Source organism: Chroicocephalus ridibundus, chromosome 19 (genome assembly GCF_963924245.1).
Source record: "Chroicocephalus ridibundus chromosome 19, bChrRid1.1, whole genome shotgun sequence".
Lineage (NCBI taxonomy): Eukaryota > Metazoa > Chordata > Aves > Charadriiformes > Laridae > Chroicocephalus > Chroicocephalus ridibundus.
The window spans coordinates 1,298,901-1,320,289 of record NC_086302.1 but is presented as its reverse complement, the minus strand read 5'-3'; the positions used below and the strand labels follow the sequence as shown (position 1 = coordinate 1,320,289).

The 21,389-nt window shown below is 51.2% G+C and overlaps 2 protein-coding genes across 2 annotated transcripts; one reads left to right on the top strand and one right to left on the bottom strand.

Moving 5' to 3' along the window:
• The first annotated feature begins 923 nt into the window (after window positions 1-923).
• On the top strand, window positions 924-2,710 carry MARCKSL1 (MARCKS like 1). Its single transcript, XM_063355807.1, has 2 exons — window positions 924-1,105; window positions 1,576-2,710. The coding sequence occupies exons 1-2, from the start codon at window positions 1,007-1,009 to the stop codon at window positions 2,161-2,163; spliced, it is 687 nt and encodes a 228-aa protein (XP_063211877.1). The 5' UTR covers window positions 924-1,006; the 3' UTR covers window positions 2,164-2,710.
• Window positions 2,711-4,609: 1,899 nt separating this feature from the next.
• Window positions 4,610-21,271, bottom strand: HDAC1 (histone deacetylase 1). Its single transcript, XM_063355832.1, has 14 exons — window positions 21,123-21,271; window positions 16,624-16,736; window positions 16,054-16,171; window positions 12,992-13,066; window positions 11,650-11,788; window positions 10,884-11,025; window positions 9,622-9,714; window positions 9,200-9,308; window positions 8,934-9,074; window positions 8,343-8,451; window positions 8,107-8,237; window positions 7,202-7,348; window positions 7,046-7,094; window positions 4,610-6,691 (listed from the first exon to the last, which is right to left on the bottom strand). Exons 1-14 carry the CDS (start codon window positions 21,169-21,171, stop codon window positions 6,664-6,666), a joined length of 1,443 nt encoding a protein of 480 aa, XP_063211902.1. The 5' UTR covers window positions 21,172-21,271; the 3' UTR covers window positions 4,610-6,663.
• Window positions 21,272-21,389: the final 118 nt, after the last annotated feature.

Sequence of the window (21,389 nt, the reverse complement as noted above, 5' to 3'; positions counted from 1 at the left end):
ACTTTGGTTTAGTCCCGTTTTCTCTTTCTCCTGAGCTCTGCCGTTCCAGGAAAGCAGAGGAGGAAGAACCAGCGGGGAAAAACCAGCCGGTCTGCGTGCCAGGGGCAGAGCGGGGCAGGGAGCCGGGTTGTGTGTCCGCCGCCGCAGGACCCTCCGGGGGATGATAGGGCCGGGGTGAGCAGTACCCTGTGGTGCTGGGGCTGGGGTGAGCGGACCCCTGGGGGAAGGAGCGTCCTGGGGTGGTGGGACTGAGGCAACCTGCACCCTGAGACTGTCCCCAGGGCGATGGGGCCGGGACGAGTGGTACCACGGGACGCTCCCAGGGGTGATGGGTCTGGGATGAGCAGCACCCCAGAGGTGACAGGGCTGGGGGCAGAGACACCCCAGAGGTGTGGGGGCTAGAAGCTCAGGGGTGACAGGGCTGGCGGCAGAGGGACCCCCGGGGGTGGTGGGGCTGGGATGAGCAGCACCTGGGGGTGACAGGGCTGGGGGCAGAGGTAGCCTGAGGGTGACAGGGATGGGACGAGAACCACCGCAGGGGTGAGGGGACGGGGGGCAGAGACACCCCAGGGGTGACGGGGCCGGGGACAGAGGCACCACAGGGGTGTCAGGGCTGGGATGAGCAGCACCCTGGCGGTGACGGGGCTGGGGTGAGCGGCACCCCGGGGGTGAGGGGGCTGGGGGGGGGGTGGGGGGGGGGAGCAGCGCCCCCCCCATCTCCCCACCGCCTCCTCACAGCTTTCTCTCGCCCCCGCCGGGGCTGCCCCGGCCTCGGGGGTCGCCGAGCCGGGGCCGGTGGGGGGGAACGGCCCCGTCGGTCCCCCCCAATCCCCTCCGGGGCGGTGGCTCCATCGCGGTCCCCCGCCCCCGGGGCGGGCTCGGCGCCGGCCCGCCCCCGCTCCGCGCCTTATTAGCGGGGCGGCGGGGGGCTCTGCCCATTCCCTCTCGGCGCCGCTCGCCCGCCGAGCGCAGCCGCCGCGGCGGGGTCCGCCCGACGGTCCGCACCATGGGCAGCCAGGGCTCCAAGGCGGCCAAGGCGGAGGCCGGCGCTCCGCCAGCCGGCCACGCCGCCGCCGCCACCGAGCCCGGTAAAGCCAACGGGCAGGTAAGTACCGGGGGGGGACGCACCGGGGAGCCGCGCCGTGCGCCCCGCCGCGGGGGGCGGGCGGACAAAGGCGGCGGCCGCTCGTGGGGGATGGGGGCGGCGGCGTCCCGGGGGACCCTCCTGCCCGACGGGCACCGGAGCGATGCGGCACCGCCCGCGCCGCGCCCCGGGCTCCCCCCGGCACCGGGCGGGGGCTCCCCCCGCCGCCGCGCCCCGGGGCCGGGCGTGGAGCGCGGGCGCCGCCCGGTGGCAGCGAACTGTGTGTGTTCTGTGTGTCCCCCCCCCGACGCCGTGCATCCCTCCCGGGGCTGCACCCCCTCCCCGCGCCCGCTGCACCCCATCCATGCCCGGTGCCCCCCCTTTCCCGGCTGGGTGGGGGGTCTTGGGGAGGGGGCGCCGGGTCCCGGCTGTGCCTAACGCCGTGCTCTGCTCCCCCCTCCCCGTTTTATCCCCCCCCCTTTTCTCCGCAGGAAAACGGCCATTTGAGGTTCAACGGGGACATGACGCCCAAGGCGGTGGGCGAAGGGGCGCCCGTGAACGGCAACGGCTCGGCCGAGCCCCTCCAGGAGGAGAGCAAGGGGGAGGCGGGCGGCGGGGACGCCATCGAGCCCGCTCCCCCCGCCGAAGGAGGGGACGCCAAACCCGAAGGTGCCGCGGCCCCCAAGGACACCCCCAAGAAGAAGAAGAAGTTCTCGTTCAAGAAATCCTTCAAGCTGAGCGGGATCTCGTTTCGCAAGAACAAGAAGGAAGCCGGGGACTCCTCTGGGTCCTCTCCGACGGAGGAGCAGGGGAAGGCGGAGGAGAACCCCCCGTGCTCGGCCGGGGGCACGGAGCCGTCGGCGCCCCCCGAGGAGGGGAGGGCGGAGGAGCAGGGCAGCCCCGGGGACGGGCAGCAGCAGGGAGCCGAGGCCAAGGATGGAGGAGCCGGGGGACGCGAGGAGGAGGAGGAGAAGCAGCAGCCGGCGGGGGAAAGCCACGGGGACACGGCCAAACCGGAGGAGCCCTCGAAACCCGCGGGGCCTGAGCCTACGACGGCCCCGGAGCAGAAGGAAGAGTAGAACCCGCTTGGCATCGTCCCGGTTTAAGACTCTCACGCCATCCTCTCCATCCCGGTAACACCACGGACTCGCCGCCGTGCCCCCGCACCTCCCCGTCCCACCCCGGACTGACAACGCTCTCTAAGACACCCCCCCCCCCCCTCCTCCCGGTATTTCTTCCCCCCCTCCCCTGTTAGAAAGCCGGTTTGGATTCCCACCGCTGCCACCACAACTCGGAGCAGTTTTACCTTGAATCCTTTAAAACTGGGGAGGAAGACTATCCTGGACGTAACTGGAATTTACAGTTTGTAAGAAGCCAGCTCCCCCGTCCCGCTCTGGTCTCTCTGCTGGTCTCCGGACTGTCCCCTCTCCCCCCGGCAGCGCCCGAAGCCCAGCAAACCACTGACTGTTCGATGGATTCTTTTTTTTTTTTTTTCTCAGTTTACATTCCTGGTTCTGACTTCATTTAGAGTATTTTGTGCTTTTTATAGAAATCGATGGTTTAAAAGCTAATCTGGTTAGTTTTTTACAATGTCTTACTATTGGCTTAAAACCATAAAGCTTGTAAGTCCGCTGTGTTTAATTCTGCTTCTAAGGGATAACTTTTAGGGTGTGGGTGGAGGGAGGGGGCCGGCCAGCTGTATAATGTGAAGCCACATTTGTTTTCTCTGTAAATAATTTTTTAATGGCCAAAACACTTGATTTGCAATTTTCTAACTTCTAAAAAAAAAAAAAAAAGAAACCTACCCACAAAAACACAAGCTGTATGGCCTTTCTTGTACCATTTGAAGGGAATAAATGGTGACCCCTTTATGGGTGAGCTCGAGTCCTTCTTGTCCCGGGTGCCAGACGAGGGCCAGGGAAGATCGCAGTTGCTTATTTAGTTCAACAGCTGCTGCGTTTAATCGCTCCAGCCCTGGCTCTGCCCGCCGTTAATTGACTTGCAGCAGATGTAGAGCTACAGCCACAAAGGACTTTCCCACACAAGCCTCTTGTCGCTACCTTTGGGTCGCTCTTCAGCTGGCTGCTCCGTACCTGTTTTCTTAGGGATCTAACCCATTTTTGCCCTGTTGGGGGGGGAAGAAAAGAAGCCTTTTCTCATAAGGCGGGGCCCCGGAGGGCTACGGGGTGAAATTCCCATTTCAGGCTTTGTTTCTTGAATTTTAATTTAAATTTTTTTTTTTTTGGTGGCTTTAGACTAGGAGTGGCTCCTCTTTCCTGAAAAGACGTGCTAGAGCACGAGAGCTACGCGCTGGGAGCGGGGATTTACTGCCGTAGAAAGCGGAGGCACACAATGGCTGCCTCCCTCCTTTCTCCTGTGACTCCGCACAGGCTCCGAGGTGGCTCTTCCCGAGCTGGCGGAGGGATGGAGCCCTGTCCCTCTCCCTCTCCGGCAGCTCAGATCTCCGAGGCTGCAGCCCCCCCGGGGGCTCCTCCTGCCAGCTTAGGCCCCTCCATTTAATGGCCTGCTCCTAATTCCCACCTAATCGCTGCCCCTGCTGTTTTGGCTGGCAAAGAAGATGGAGAAAAGCCAGGAGAGGTGTTTGCCCAACTGGCACCACCCTGGCAAGGAAGGGCCTGGGGCAAGGACCTGCCCGGCGCTTCCGCAGCCCTTGAGGGAGGTAGAAACGCTCAAAACTCTTCGTTTTATGCAGCACATCCTCCTAGCAGTAGTGGGAAACTAAGGCAAGTGACCTTCCAAAGGCAGCAGGGTGCTCATCCCTCGTCATCTGGGGGGCTTAAAAGAAAAAAAAAGAAAAAAGTGTTTTAAATGTAGGCACTGTGGTCTGTAAATTCGTTCTGAGCTTGCTGGCGGGCTGTCATGCGAGACACAGCTGCTTTGTGCCCCGGCGAGACGCCGTGCAGCATCGCGGCAGCCATTTTAAGGAGCGCGGGAGGAGGAGGAGGAGGAGGAGGACTGCGGCCGCAGATCGGCGTGCGCGATCCAGCAGGGGAGACTCCAATTGTGCAGTTGTTTTTGTTCAAGGAGGAGAGGATTTCAATTGTCTGGTGGAAAGGATAACTGAGTTTCCCGGAGTATTACTGCAGCGATGGAAGTCAACTGTTGCCAGGCAAAGCTTTCTCTTAAAGAGATGCGGCTTATGAACCTTTTGTGTCCCTTTCAGGTGTGATTCAGTTGCAGACTTAACCCGCTCCCAGTTGTATTAAAGAATTTTTTTCACTGGAATACCAGACAAAACCCACTTCAGTTCATCCAAAAGATACTCCCTTCCCATACCTTATTGCTCCTTTTCTGGCTTAGCATTGCTTTCGGAGCATCGGCTGCATGCGGCGCCGTCGTGCCCATCACGCCCCAGCCCCAGTGAGCAGCAGCGATGCTGCCGGAGGAGAACCCAGCTGTAAGGTAGGAGAGACAGAACTGCCTCCGTGACCCGTAGTAGAAGAGCTGCGAGCAAACAAAACCCACGGTATTTCAACTTGCCTTTTCTGGAGAGAAAGGGCACGTGGAGAATTTCAAGGCTATTTTATGAAACGCAGAGGGGGAATAAACGTCTACAGAAGAAATTAACGCACCGTTTCACATGCAGCACAGAGCGCGTTCCAAACAAAATGCTTCAGGGACCATTTTGCTTCGTTTGAACCAACACATCCAGCCCTCCTTGTGACGGAGGGGGGAGCAATCACGGCTCACCTCGCTGTTCTTTCCAAAGCCTTATCACAGCTGCCAGGGCTTGTGGCTGGGACCTACAGCACGGCGCGATGGCGACCCAGGTACCGCGCCATTTCCCAGCAATAGCTGTGAAAAGAAACGCAACTCCCACTCTAACCAAGCGTCTCCTCTCAGCACAAAGTAGTACAAACTCACGCCAACCATAGAAATGTACCAGTTTTATTACAAAGGTTCTCAAAATTCAAAATAAAAGCATCTTTAAAAAACCACAATATATCCCCCCCCCCGACACAAAGATACACTGATCTCTCTCGCTTCACATACAAACACTGAAGAGCGGGAGTGACACGTCACTCGGATTCAAAAAGACTAAAAAACTCACGGTGGAAAAGGGGGAAAAAAGTATTTAAAAAAATAAAACATTTAAAAAAATAACCTGTGTTAAGTTAGCAGCATTATTAGAGTTGAACCCATCCGCAGCGCTCCGTGGGAGGTACAGATCCTCTTACGGCCAGAGGAATCCCCCTGAGAAAGGAGAGCAGCGAGTCAAAACTGCCTGCCCAACTTCTGCAAAGCATTTCACCAAAAGCTCACCTGATGATCAGCTGTACAAAAGGAGACGCAAAAGAAAGGCCAGTTCTGGTCACGAAAGCCCTCTGGGCGTGAGATAACGCGTGGGAGGAGGAAGAGGAGCAGTTACAGAAACGTACAGAGCCCCATCTGCTGTTCCCTTGTAACGGTAACAGCTCCGAGGGCCGATAAAAAGCTTCTCCGTGTTTACTGGCCTTGAGAGCAAGACAGAGGAACGGTTCTGTTCGAAAACATGTGTACTTCACTTCAGAGTTTTCCCGTGAGTGTCACAAGAGGTTTCAGCCGGGATCGGCCTTTAGGGAAGTTGGGAATTTCTGCAGTGGTTTGAGCCCAGGACACAGACCAGTGCTGAGAAAGCACACTGCGGCACGCGTAGCCCAGGGGAAACGAGCAGGAAAAGCAAAGCAGGCGGCCAAACGGGCAGTGACTCGCTTCCTCCCCCAAAGAGGGGCATAGGTATAGAAAAAAAAGGTATAAAAATTTCACCCCTTCTCTTCCTCCAGAGGCATAATGCTGCCCCACTAACGGGATGGGCAAGATCTTGGAAAATGTTAACCGCCAGATTTGGGTGATTTTCATTCTGCATTTTCCAGATCCGCACCTGCCGGGCGCTCGGGCTGATTCACCAAAGCGCTTTTCGGATTGCTTTTAAGCTGCTTCGTCTCTTTCCACAAGTTTGCTGCAGGGAGGTAGCCAACTCTATTCAAGAACTGCACTATTTGACCCTGAGAAGCGGCACCAGCTTGCAGTTACTTGCCACGGTGGAATCGAACTGAAGACCAAAGGAATAGTCAGTCTCTCACAGGCTTCGTTTGGGAACTCAGATTCTCCCACCAAAAAAAAAAAAAAAAAAAAAAAAAAAAGAAAACCAAGAAAAAAAAGGGGGAAAAAAAAAACCAAAAAGAAATTTCATGGCCGTCTTTCCACCTAACCTGAAATGCAGATGCTACTTCTACTTAAATTATTCTTTTCCAAGGGTGGTTATTTCAGAGGAGAGTGTAAAGAAAGGAAGTGATTTCTTTTTAGACACACTAAGGAGAGGCAGTGGAAGGCAAGAGTGAAACGTCCCAGTCACCAAATCTGGGCAGTGCAGGTCTGTCTACTCCGCAGAATCCTCCCTCTCTGCTCCCAGCGGAGTGCAGCAAGGAATAATTTACAGTTCTCAAGTCATTTATATATTTATATAGAAATATATACAGAAACATATATAAAATATAAATCCTGTGGAATGGGAGGCAACCAGAGAAGCTAACCTACGACAACTACGCACTGACAGGGACTGTCCAGCTGCAGCCATCTTAGGTGGATTTCGTCTCTTCCTTCACCCTGTGGAGGCAAGCAGTGAAGAATCTGGTTGAAACAGGCAACTCAGGCTGTGCCCAAGCTTTAGCAACACGCCAGAGCCGCAACCTGAAAAGCACTCCTTACGTGGCCCATCTCATCTAAAACTTGTTAACATGTCATTGAACAAAGGCACTGTATTTTTGAGCCCTTTTCACCGAGCGCTCTGCTCTCCCAGCGCTTTAGGAGGCGTGCTGCATGCCAACTTCTTCCGTGACAAACTACCACGTCTCTCCTCCAGCCCCTCAAGCTGTGCAACATCCCACTGGGGGCACAGGTAAATGCACAAGGAAGCAGAGGCCCAGCCATTTAATCACCACGCCAGGAGACAGGGCTCACCCTTTGGGTTCTGCTTTCTCCTCTTTTGCTTTTTCCTCTTCTTTCTCATCTAGGGGGAAAAAAACCAAAAACACACAGTAGTGCAGTAGGAAAAGTACATGCCAGGCAAAGTTCCACAGAGCTGGGAGGTCCTCTAGTCCTAGCTCTCATGCTTACCTTTCTTCTCCTCTTCTTCCTTTTCCTCTTCTGTTTTCACACGCTTAGCTTTCTTAAAGTTGGCAACGTTTTTGCGCCCTCCTTCCCCTTCGTCTTCAGAGTCAGAGAATTCTTCATCACAGGATATTCTCTTATCAGAATTGCGGACTGAGCGTGAAGAGGACAAGAGGTGGTTTGAGCAGATTTAGAAGTCGGGGGCACCAAGCACTAACTTCTCCAAGTATATCTACACACCGGAATGAACTAACGAGCCTACGTAAGTCAGAATCAGACCATGATAAAAACATTTTGTCTTTTTACCTGCCGTATCTTTTAACCCATCGCTCCTAACTGCTCATGCCTAAGATCCAAGATCACAAGTATGACTTGGATTAGGTACAGCGTGATGCCTAGACTTGACAGCGAAAGCAGGTTAACCAACCTCACACTGAGAAAATCTGGCTGCCAGATCTAAAGGCCATCAGCCAAGCTGGATATGAACTAGCATTTTCACTGTGGAAGACAACTTCTGGGATCAAACCTGACAGCCTCCCAGAAAGTACCCTGCCACAGCACCTACACCACTGTTTAAATTCTCACCTTAAAGCCTAGGTTCTCCCATTATGGAAATCATCTGGCAAAAGTGCCATTTCTCCAAAGAACAAGAAATCTACCAGCTCTGCGGTGCTCAGCATCATTGCGTTACCTTACAAAATCAACCAGAAAGGTGGGAACAGATTCAAACTGAAGGACTCCGGAGTAGAGATACATCTAAATCGTATATCCTCCTCCCTTTACGAAGGGAACTCAGTTTAGAGCCTGCGCCCTGCTCCAGCTAACCGATCCTGTTCAGTTTTGCACCCACAGGCTCTGAACAGTGCAATTCCCAGCCGGGCAACGCAGCTATGCCAGAGACAAGCACATACTTGAAATGCGTTTCTCAGGATCTTCTTCCTCTTCATCTCCACTGTCTTCCTGAACAGCATCCTCAGGAATTGGCTGCATCTGGACGCCAGGGGCATGAGGCAGCATGCGCAGATTCTCAAAGAGACGTTGCCTAGAGCCAGCCAGGAAAGGAACACCTCCGTCAGCAAGATGCCACCCACGGCTGCGAAGCCCCCGGTCGAAGGTGTCAGTCTCGCGAAGAGGAGCAAACACTTACTTGATCTTCTCAAGATACTCATTGGTATTCTGGTTAGTCATGTTCGAGGGACTGATGTGGAGCTTAAAGTCTGGTCCAAAGTACTCAAAATAGTCATTATATGGAAGCTCTGCAGGCAAGTTAAAAAGGAATAAACACCAAATTACCACCGGACTGGTGACGAAATACCACAAACACATTGTATTTCTACAGAAAAGCACAACTGCGTTTACCTAGGCATAGGAGCCGAAGCTCTCCTAGCCCAAATCCAGATCAAAGCAGACAACTTAGCAACAATGCAGTCAAAGCTTACTTGGCAATTAAACACTATCAGTGCACACAAAAGTTTTCAGCAGAAGGTCATCTCATTTCAGTAAGACGGCAAGGCTGCTCGGTACCTTTTGCTGGACAGGAGAGCTACAGGACTAGAATGCAAACAAGAACAGCTACTGCAAATCAGGACATCCAAAAGCTCTTCCACAGTAATAATCAAGAGCTAATGAAATATCTTAGGGCTGCCACCTCTCCCACAGCACCATCAGTTCCCTGAGCTTTGTTACTAGAGTGTCATTGTCCCTTAGTCTTGCTTCAAAGGCTCCAGGGCAGAGTTACCATTGGGAATTTCAGTGTCCAAAGCCACAGCAGTCTCATAGGTCCAGCATCTAGCCACGTTGCGGATTGTATAGCCACCTCCTCCCAGCATCAGCATCGGCAAATTAAAACTTTTTACAAACTCCACACACTTGGCATGACCTGCAGGAAAAGCGGGGGGTGGGGGGAAGGTCATAGCCTCATGGCATGAGAAGAACAAACTTTTCAATGAAGTGTAATTCTGTCAGTTATGGCAGTTCAACACAGGCACCGCACGGTACTCTTACCTTTGATGGTCAGATTAAAACAACCCAGCCTGTCCCCTGACAGAGAATCTGACCCGCACTGCAAGACAACTGCGCTAGGCTGGAACGTCTCCATCACTTTAGAGATCACCTAAACAAGAAACCCGTTGTTACGCGCTCTCCATAGGACAGTGTCACAGCCACGCAGCAATGGCCATGTCAGCAAGTGACATGAAGACATCCCTAGTGTTCCCACAGCTGCTGACTCCCCTGCATTGGTAACAGTGATGCTCTTACAAAGAGAAGCTTACTGACGACAGGCTGCCATTGTTCGGGAGGAATATAGCCCCTGAAGAGTCTTATCACAGAGGCATGAATGAATCTCCCCAAAGAACGGCTCCATGAGCCACCCAATGACAAATATGACCCACAAAGAATCACTCAGCAAAGACGTCTTCACTTACTGGTTTGAATATTGCTTCATAGGACTCATCATCAATGCCGTCCCGGAGGGGATAGTTGACAGCGTAGTACTTGCCTTTGCCTGCACCAATATCCTATTAGATTGAAAGACAGGAGAGACCACAAGTCACCAGAGAACCAACTACAGCACGTAAATTGTGCCCCAAATTAGGAAGGGAAGTTTGGGATTCCATCAGTGCAATCCGAACGTAAGCTGGGGCTCTCATGGGCAAGTACCGTCCCGGCAGAAGGCAGCAAGAGTCAGTTGACTCCAACAGCAGCTTATTTGGCCAAAGTGAGTGCATTTGGCCCCGAGTGCTCAGAGAAGAAAAATCTACAACTGTCACCACTTCCATGTCGCTGTGGGCACACAAGCTCTCGCTTCACTGGCAAAAACCACTCTCTTACACGGCAATAAAACCAGCAGCCAAAATTCTAGTTCCACACCTGTACGCTCTGCAGACGCGCAGAGCCCAAAATACCACTTCGTGGTGACCGTGCAGTCTAGTAACTGGAAGAATCTATTTTTACTTTAAAATATATACATTTTTACATTTCCATTATCTCTTTCATACACAAGTGCTTTATAAAAAAAATTATTATTTCACTTATGCTGCAGAGTGACTGCACCAGGAAAGAATGTTGATGCTGCACACAAATTCACATCACCAGCGCCAAACTCTGGGAATTTAGATCAGAAAAATGTAACTCTACTAAAAAACACATAAAAAACCGTAAAGAACCTTTCACCCCTGAGAACAGCATTCTGGCAATGTCAGAAGTCACAAAGCGAATCACACCTGCATCTAACTTGAAAGAGCGCCACAGTTAACACCACGATTCATTAACATCTAGAACTGACTCACAGGAGGAAACGCCAACAAGATAAACCAAGACACACAAAGTACTCCCTCATAAACTCTCACCCAAAAGCTCGTGTGACCAAGCTTAGTTTGCAAGTACCTACAGATGACCAACGTGCCACCTTCAGAGTCACTTTTCTGAGCATAATCCCACCAGAAAGCTGCTGAGAGACTGATATCAAAGCCTTGGTTTTACTACCATACAGGCCATGACGGCAGCAACAAAGCGCCGAGAGCCGAGCCAGCTGCCTCACATATACACCTTTGCTCTCAGAAAAAGGATGCCACTTTGAGAGCGGGAAAACCCAGGACAGCAGTGATTCTAGTTAAATCAGTACGACAGCAAACAGATGGAAGAGACCAAACTTCAGGGTAATTTTCTGCAAAGCCTTCACTCTCACCCGCAGGTCCCCTGTTCCGGGGAAGTACTCTCCGTACTTATGAAAGGACACGGTCATGACACGGTCTGTGGTATAAAAGGCTTCCTCCACGCCATCTCCGTGGTGAATATCAATGTCAATATACAGCACTCTCTGGTGATACCTAGGATCAGAAAAAAGTCAAAATGCTGCATTTCTTCAGAGCGGATCTGCCTTCACCAGCAGAGCACATGGGAGGAGAGCAAGGAACTTGGTGCTAATGCCCAATGCACAGCCACCAGCCAGCTCTCTCCAGAGTCTACAAGCAAAAGAGCTGTGGAGAACGGACATGTGCCTTGGTCAGCAGTGGCACAGTGCCACAGAGGAAAATAAAGTGGCTTTTGCTGCTGCAACTGATCTTTGAAGGCAGACTCAACTTAGTTTATTCAGATTCAGCCAACAGGCTGCATTTTTACGTCCAAGCCTCCCACTGAGGTTTGCCTTGAGCCAAAAGCTGTCACATATTACAGCTGTGTCCCCTTTTCCAGGGTGGGCGGTAGAGAGAAGGGTCTAAGAGCAACCACACAAGGCTCCAAGCCTTCTGCCTCCTGCACAGTGCCACCACTAGATATACCCCTTGGGGAGAGAGGGTACCACATCCCAAATAATAGCTGATTAAGCCCTCCCAGGAAAACACAGCTAAAAAAAAAAAAGCAACAAAAAGAGCAGACTGGGAAGAAAGTGCTAAGGACTCAGAGGAAATGCAGCAGAACAGACAAAGAAAAGGAGTAAATAGTACTGCCCGTACTTTAGGAGCTCCAAGATAGCTAAGACGATATCGTTGACATAACAGAAGCCAGAAGCCTCCGACTTTTTAGCATGGTGAAGGCCTCCCGCCCAATTCACAGCAATGTCTGTCTGTTGCTTGTTCAGCTTCACAGCACTGGCTGTTGGGAGAATTACAAAATGTTAGCGTGTCAGCAAAGGCCCCGTGACAGAGACCGAGGGGCAAAGCACAGGTCCCTTACGATCACATCATTGCTCATGGGTGCGTTTGGAGGTACTTTACAAAGCACAAGCCCAAGGGTTTAACGCTGGATGTCTCAACAAACTAAGAAAAGGCAAGGGAAGAGAAACGCAGCCTCTGTTTTGCCTGCACACACTTTTCACCGCTTCCCACGTTTGCCTGAGAGCACAAAATCTGCACAAACAAGTCCACAGCGTTCTGGCTGGGGTCACTGTTGAAGACAGCTTAGATTTCTCGGTGCTCTGAACAAAAGATTTTAATGAAAGGTTTTACCCAACATATATTTAGGTCATCCACTGAACATGCATGTAGGTAAAGGAAGTTCTCTTCCCCCAGCCCCTTCATAAACTTTCTGCAAATTTTGCAAGTCTCCCAGGATGAAAACAGACGATACGTTCTGTGGAATCTGCAGCCTTGGGACCAGGGAGCGTAGCTACTTCAGAGAACGCTGCAGTCAGTACTTGTGCGTACGGCTGAACCGTGTTACAGGAAATAAAGGCTCCCAGATGTCATTGTGGGAGTAGCAGCCACAAAGCTTTAACGCCTGAGCACAGTAACACAGTTCCGCAATACCCACTATTTCTGCAACAAAGTATTTGAAAACAGTGAAAGAAAGAATTCTAAATGCCCCAGCTTTCAGGTTCAGGTTCTATTTTGCCTCCTGTCCAGAGACAGTGCCTTTTTGTTAAAAACATCACATAAAGTCACCCGTTTCTTTCATTTCCAGGTTATGCCCGCCCAGAGCAAGGGCGGGCATACATACAGACATACAGACAACTTTTTTGTCTGTAAATCTCACGTTGATTTTTTTATTAAACCCCTGTTGCTGCTGCGGTTTTGTTTAAGCCTTTGCTGGCAATGTTGTTACACCACTCACAGAGTCCATCACCTATTCAGCGAATTAACTTGGACTAGTGAAGATACACTGAACAAATGCAGAGGAATCTGTCAATATACAAGGCTTGAACTCTCGCATGGGAAGAAATCTAATCACTAAGGAAGTCAGAAAGAGGTGGACAGGGCTTCCCCACCTCCACCTGCAACAATTTATTTCCTAGAGAGAAGTACATTACATACCTCTGCTTAAGAGAAAAAGAAAAGAAGGTACGACTTGGGAGCTTACCAACTGAGCCTCCAGCAGAGAGCTGACAAAACTCAAACAACCCATCAAACACAGGGCAGTCTTCCCCAACGTTAACTTGAAAAGAATACAAAAGAGTTAGTAAGACAAAACCACAAATAAATGGGAAAGCTTATACCACCACTCTGACTTAAAAAAGCTAACCACGTAAGCAACCAAATGTTTTAAACAACGAACTACCACACACAAATAATAAAGCATTAACGTAATCAACCTGAGGGTTGCCTGATGAAGCAAAAAGGTTGCTGCTGTAGGGAAGATGCTCCTGACTTGTAAGAAAAAAAGGAAAGCGGGTCCCAGGAGCTTTGGCGAGAACCGCACGCCATCTACCGGGGTGCGCTACGAGGGATCCAGAAACCAGTCCATCATGTTGGAAAATGAGAGGGCGGAGAGGAGATGCTATCAATAAGCGCTTTGTAACACCGATACTCATCCTCAGCAGCAGCTCAAGCCGCGCTTGTTGAGACGGCACATTTATGGTATTCTGCTCTGCTCCGGCAGCACACGCTGGTCACCACGGGCACACGCGGGCCGTGCAAAACAGGGGCCAGCACCCCGCGCCACCTCACAGGCACTGTGCCTTCGGGGGGGAATAGTGCTATTTCCCGCGACAGAGCTGACCCTGAGCTCCGTTACACAACCCCACAGCAAGCGAGAAAGGTTTTTGCTCCCGTTTCCTGCTGTATTGCTGACAAGGAGTGGGGAAAGCAAAGAGTGCCAGCACTGCAGGAAAAAGTGGGGACATGGCAGATAGTGGGGTGTACCGGACAAGAAGTTTACATCCACATCTGTTCTGTTACACTCTGTACATTCCTTTCACTTCACATCAGACAGTTTTTAAGTGCTCAGCAGTACTGTAGTTTTGGCCTGTAATTTCTACTGTAAATAGTTTCACGATTAAAAATAAAAGTAACAACAGACTTGTACTGAATCTAGATTTTGCAAGATTTGCTTCAAAAATAACAACAAAAAAATAATCTGTATTTTTGCAACAACATCTGTAGAATGTTTACTTCTGTGCCTAATGAGAAAGGCACAAACAACACAGTTCTTCCAGCATTAGAAACTCGTCAGGGCAGTCTCCACAAAGACTGTGTGATAAGGGAGTCTGAATGGTCCCAGCTCGGGACAGGGATCTCTGAAAAGGACAATACCCATCAGGAGGCCCAGAAGGAAGCAATTGTTCCCACTTTCCAATTGTTTCAGCAGGGCATGGCAACTGGCAGTGACTGATTAATTAATTCCAAGAGGTGGCTGGAAGGTCTCCCTGTTAAGTGAGCAGAATTCAAGTCACCAATTTCTGCACGCTTTCCATTACAACAAATTAAACTTCTTGCCCTTTAGATTACAGAGCCGTCTTCCCAAGTCCTCGGGGAGGCAGCACGGCATCAGCAGAATGAAACCAGAGGCTGTTCATTACCTTCACTGCCCCTCAGAACTTTGTGGGCAGCGCTGACAGTATTTGAGGGCATCCCTCTGCTATACCTGGCAAAGACAGGAGCTGCTGGGTAAACAGAAGGCAATTGGGCTTTTTCCCACCAGGAGATTCAAAGCAGCCAAGACTGCTAATGAGGCGTGTTAATAACAGGGGTCCATCACTTGACCGTAGGCATAAAGCTCTGGTGGAAGATGAGAGGCAGATGCCCCTTCTTCCTTGCAATGGGTGGGTGAGGAGCTTCGTATCCAGGAGAGCGCAACCAGAGAGAGCCAAGCATTAAAGGTGGAACCATCCTTACGGAAACCCTAGCAGCTATCCTCCCCACAAAGGGAAAGCTGGAGCACCAAGCAGGCTACGGAGATCTGCCACTGCCCTTGGGAGCGGCGATCTCATCTCCTGTATCCCTAATCTCTGTTCTGAGCCTCCTCTGCTAGTTCTCTAGCTACACAGAGGCTACTATTTTGCAGATCTTGTTGAAGAAAAGCTCTGTTCTCCTCATGGTTAAGATCAATTTTCATATTTTGCCTCCTTCAGGTAAAAATAGTTCTGTGGCAGTACAGAAAATGTTGACTACCAGAGAGAGCAGAGTGGGTGTTTATGAGCCGTATCTGCTTCAGGGGTAAACAGTTCAGTCTGTGTAAATATGTACTTTGGTATATGTCATTTGGTATATTAAGGCATATCATTTACTGTAGGAAGTCTTTCAATGTATATTACTCATGAACCATATTACCCATTGCTCTTACATGCTTGTGCCTTAATATCTGTCCCCTTCAGCTCACACCAGGTTTCCAAGTGCCTCGACTTCAGACTCAAGACCTGTATTTCTTCTAAATTGGAGATTACACTTCACGTAAATGAACCCCATGGGCTAACAACTTTTTTCTGCTCTCAAGGACTGCAATGTGCAAGGCCAAAATACTGTTTTGTCTATAGTTCCTAGAAACCTAGTTTGCTGCAGTCATTGCAGCTCAGAATCGCAGAGACACCAAAAAGAAAGGCTTCTGTAACATTAAAGTCGCCATTAAAGAGCCCTTCCATGGACCGGAGAAGCTGGAACAAGAGATTAGCTCACAGAATAAGTCATTCTAACACAAAGTGGACAGGTATCATTGTGCATCTCAACCCTCTCCCACTTCCAAACTGACATTGTCCTGAAAATCCTTCAGAGTTACTGCAGATTTTGGACACAATTGATGAGTTGATATTTTTTTTTGTTTATTTCCCTTAAATTACACAACCGTTTCCCACCTCGATACCTCTGGTTAAAGATAAGCAATTACACAAAATAGATGCAGCTCATAAATGGAGCAGTTCAGTCATCTCTAAGCCAGGAAGGCAATTTAGAAGAGTTTTACTCAGAAGACAAGACCAAAAAAAGACAGTCATGTCAAAGGGTTTTCCTCAGTTTTCTAGTATATTGGCTTGAAAGCGCCATTTTTAAAATGCTTGATTTAACAGAAAAATGAAAAACAAAGTCAGGAGAAAGACAGTTTCCATGGCTCTTCCTCCTCGCTTTATCGCAAACCTCTAAAGCTGGCCTAGGATTCCCAGAACCACAAATTTTAACATTGGCAGGAATGACAGCACTACGCACATAACTTACATCTTTGCATCTGCTTGCTGTACTCGGACATGTTATCTGGGCGAATAGACCTCAGAAATTTTATGTAGTCATCACTGTGGTACTTGGTCATTTCTTCTGCATTTGCCTTGTGAGGGCGCTACAAGGACAACAAAAAAAGCAGCAAGGCTTGTTTTGAAACATACCTCTCTCCCCAGTTCCCACTTCCAACCTCTGCCAGTCTCAGATTTACTCCCAGGAACAGCAAAAAACTCAAAACAGCAGCATTAAAAAAGAGAAACTTATTTTCAAAGGCAAGAATGCCATTACTGGAGACTGAAATGTATTACATATCTAGACAAAGAAAACATTTAAGTTACAGGGAGAAATGCCATTTTCAAGTCTGCAAAGCTTACCTGAAGCAAAGAACATCTCACTACAAGCAATCAGAGAAAAACATAAATACATCAGCACAACTGTTTATTTTTTTTTTCCTTTCCTTTTTGGCTCATCAACAGACAACTTACAAGTCTGAAGCATCAAAATTAAATCCTGACACGTAAACTAAGATCTTTCATATATATTCCTCTTCATCACCAGCCCTACACTTACATATATCTCCATCTTCCTGTATAGGCCGTAGTTCAGCAGTAGGTTGTGGGTCATCCGGATCCTGTGGGGTTTCATAGGATGTCCTTGGCCATAATAGTAGTTTCCAACATCACCTGGGAGCAGAAATGCCTTTGTTACAGCAGAGAAACCTATGAATTCCTTCGAAGAGAATCACAGCCAAGCCACAAGAGCCATCCGGTCATCTGTCATTTTAACTGCCCTTCAGCAGTGCAGCACAGGGGACAGGGTTTCCCAGCTTGTTTGCACAGGTATCTCCGTGGATTCATAAAAGTTTATCCTAGACTCAAATAAGACAGACATGTGGAAATCAGAGCATGGCCAGACGAGGAATTTTTTAATGCCAGTTCTGGGGAAGGCAATCCAGGTAGAGTCTGCGCAACCACCATCACACTGCACGAGTTAAAGAGGAGGGAGCTCCAGCTTTCTCGGGCACCACATTTGCCTGTTCTCCCTCAGCAAGTGACAGCTCTCCAGTGTCCTCTATGATATCTCACGTTTACAGAGCTCACGGGTTTCACCGAGAAACGCGACCACGCTCTGAGCACAAAACCGCAAGCCAAGAGGCATGCAAGTTTAATCCCGGCTCAGACAATGACTCACCAGCCGGCGCACGTAGCCTCTTTGCCTCAGTTTCTTACTATTTACCTAACAGAAACCAGGTAGAAAGCAGCTAATTCTGTGGATAAGCAAACAGCAGCGCAGCTGTAGTTTTACAGCTCCAATCATTTTCACCCTTTATTATTGCTTCAAATCCTTCAGAACAACCCCGGTCCCCCCCAGCCGCACACCCACGTAGATGCACCTGACGAACTATTCTGTGTGCACCAGCATTAATGAAGTTACCTTCCTGCAAACATATCCCACAAGTCATCTCTGTACACGGGTTTTTTCCTACCTAGCAAAAGCTGAGCTCGTGCTGCACTCTCCCACTGTAGGCATCGCTAATTTTTTCCCCCTCCTCTCCCAGGGTACTTATTTTCATGAAACCTACAGAAATTTAACTTTCAGATTACTACCTCCTGCCTGATTTGGCCGTGAGAGGCAGAGATTCAAAAGTTGCCAAGAGCAGGAAAGGCGCAGACAGCCACACGCAGCAGCAATACCACACAAGCCTCATTTTCTTGGGAAACCAGACTAAGTTGTTCATGTAGTTGTACAACTCCCGATCGGTTTAGGAAGCAGCAGACCCAATCCGGTCTGGCAGGTGACTCAGTTGTGAGTATTAATATTTCATCACCAATCTTAACATTCAGGAGAAACTGCTACTTCCTCGCAGCACACAGCTGTAGTTTTTTAGTTTTTCCTCCTGTGGACGTGGCCCTGTTTTCAGTCAAAGTAGATGCAAATGGTGCAAATTCTACACCCAAACAATTCTGCTGCTGGAGTTTACCTGTCCGTGGCACTACGGTGAAATAGGGTGTTCTTTGCATGAAGGTATTTTAGTCAGGCAACTATCCCTACAGTAATATCAGGTTAAATCAAGCTCTGGGGACCTCACTAAGAGATGCTCAAGACCGTATCTAGAAAATACAAGCACAAAACTACGCGAAGCTTTGAAAAATCATCATCATCATCTTCACTTCAGGCTGTCAGTGAAGTGCCCTGGGCAAACCCCAACTTCCAGACACTGTTTGTGTTCACTCTGCTAAACACATCCCACCGCGAGTCCTACAGAGCAGCAGACGAGCTTCTCTGCTCGTGGACGTCAGCGCGGATTAAGGGTGTGTGAACTTAACGCATCGCTCTTCCTGTCTGCCGGGGTGAAGCAAGCCCCTACACAGGGAGCTGATAAAGGAGAAGTTCAAGTTCAAACGCTCCCACACACCCTCAGCACCCCTCAGGATTTCCATGTACGACCCTTACAATACCCGAGTACCTTTTCCCCATCCTTTCCATCCCACCTAGACCCTTCCCTGCAGCCCAGGTTCCTTCTCTAGCACAGGATGCCCTCCCGCCATCTGAAATGCGTGGCTCAAGGAAGAGACCCACACGCCATCTGAAACAGCACCCAGGACCTCCCTTCGGGGAATTATCACACTAGACTGCGCTGCTCTAACCTCCCTGCATGGAAAATAAAAGACCCTAACAACCTGGCCTCCCACAACTGCAGATTATGCCTTCCCTGACAATAAAAGCACACTTTCACCCTAGGACACGCTGTGGATGTTTGCCAGCCGCTCGTAAAAGGGCAGGGGAAACAAGGCACTAAAACCTCACCACAGAGTAAATTAGCGAGGGCAGCTATAGACAAGAGTGTATAATACTAACTTCACGGAGCTACCGTGCAATAAAGACTACAAGGATAACACCTCCGCTTAGCATTTTCAAACAAAGTGACTGGTTGTTTCATATTTAAGACATCACTGTGTGCCTTTAAAGATTATAGCTTGTTGGAAAACTGACAAGCTTCTTTGTGAACATGTTATATTCCAAGGACAGGGATAAGTTTGGACATAGAGACCTTTTTTGTTTCTCCCAACACCTAGGTTGCATGCACAGGTATGGCATTCCGGCACTCCCTGCAAGCACTCTTTAAGTTTAAACCAGGCATTTTAGGTCCCAGGGCTCCCGCATCCACGTTTTGATATGATGGGTGTTGCACAGAGGTCAGTTGCGTGGTGAAATTGGGCTTGGTTTGGCTGCACCCAGAGCTCTGATTCAGACTCCTCCTTGCCCTGCCCTCCTGAAGGCACCAGCTGAGTCAGAGACCCTGCAGAACTGTCATTACAGGTTACGAGCCTACTGCTTAGATTTACTTTTCTAGAGAAATAAAAGCCCTCGCTATATGCCTGACACATACAGCAGTTTAAAAGAGCCTGCTTTACTGCTTGAACACTGAGCACATCCACTTACCAGGAAAAAGTAGCAAGAAGAAGTTTTTATTTGATTTCACAGACTAAAAAACACCATGAAACAGAGAATTGCACAATACCTTTCACAGAGAGCGATCACAAACTCTATTAAAAATGAGCTCGCCCATCACCGAGGCACCAAGTCGCCCCTCCAAAGGGGAGGTGGTTGTGAACGCACAGCGGCGATGAGACTGTGATTTCTCCCACAGACTATGGGGTAGGAGCAGGGAAGCCGCACACAACGCTCAGCTTGGGATTTGGCCAGCTCTAACACCCCGTTATTTCCCTACCCCGACGGGATGATTACAAAGCCCCAAAGCAGCGCTTCCCCAGCCTCATAAAAGGAAAGAAGAAAAAAAAAAAAAAAAAGCCAGTCTACAATCCAGCTAAGTTCAGAGCCAGAATTAAACAATGCTCCTAGACACAGGAACTCCCTACAACCAACCAGGCTGTCAGTCTGGCTCCCAGCGCCTTCAGGTTTGTCCCTTGCTTGACAGCAAAGCCGCTGACCCAAGCGGGAGCTTCAGGAGTGCCTCTTCCTCTTAATGCGGCTCAAGGAGCCTTCATCCCCCTGCAACCCATCCCGTCCCCCAGCATCTCCCCGCGTGCTCCCCCATCCACCCAGAAACCTCCCTCAGGACCTCAGCACAGCTCCCAAAGCCTCTCTCGGCCTCGTGCCCCTCTCCCCATCCCGGACCCTTCACAGCCTTTCCCCACCTCCCAAGTCCCCAGACCTCCACGCCTCCCCATCCTGTTCTGCCCCCCATCTACCCCCAGTATTGCCCCCCCCGCTTCCCTTCCCCCCCTCCAGCGCTCTCCCATACCCTCCCATGCTCCCCCATATCCATCCTATGCCCTCCAGTGTCCTCCCCCACCAACCCCACTGCAGTCCCCACATGGTCCTGCCCCCCCCACTGCCGCCCCCATCCCTCCCCATCCCCCAATATCCACCCCTCCACCCCCCACTGCAGCCCCCAGTGACCCCCATTACCCCTCCCACCACCCCCAGTGCAGCCTCCAGCCCCTCAGTGACCCCCAATATCCATCCCAGGAGCCTCAGGGCAGTCTCCAGACCCCCAGTGACCCCCATTACCCCTCCCACCATACCCACCGCAGCCTCCCAGTGACCATTACTGCTCCCACCAGCCCTGCTGCAGCATCCAGCCCCTCTGTGACCCCAAATATCCATCCCACCACCCCCACTGCAGCCCCCAGACCCCCATTACCACTCCACCCCTCAGTGCAGCCCCCAGTGACCACCATCGCCCCTCCCACCACCCCAGTGCAGCCTGCAGCCCCCCCCGTGACCCCCACTACCCCTCCTGCCACCCCCAGCCCCACATTTCCCAGTGACCCCCCCACCCCGCTCACCCCCCCTCACAGCCCCCACCCCCCACGTCCTCCGGTGACCCCCCCCATGACCCTCCCCCAGCCAACCCCTCACCCCCCATCCCCAGTGACCCTCATCACCCCCCCCCATCGCCCCCCCCATCGCCCTCCTCAACCCCCGCCCCCTCCCCCACCTCCGCCCCGCCTCCCCTCCCCCCACCCCCGGTGTCCCCCCCCTCCCCCCCTCGGCGATCCCCGTGGCCTCCCCCCGGTCGGTGCCCCGCAGACCCCTCTCACCATCGTAATAGTAGCAGACTTTCCGCTTGGTCCCCTGTGTCAGCGCCATTTTCCTGCCTCCCCACAGCGACGAGACCCTACCGCCGCGCCGCGCCGCGCAACCCAACCCGCCCCGGCCCGCCCCGGGGCCCGGGCCCCGCCGCCCCGCCTGCCCCGCCCACCGCGCAGCCCCCGGCCTATCGGGGAGGGGCGATCCGCCTCCTCCTTCACGAGGACCAATAGGAGACGGCAGCGGGCGGGAGAGAGCGGGCGCGGGGGAGCTAGCAG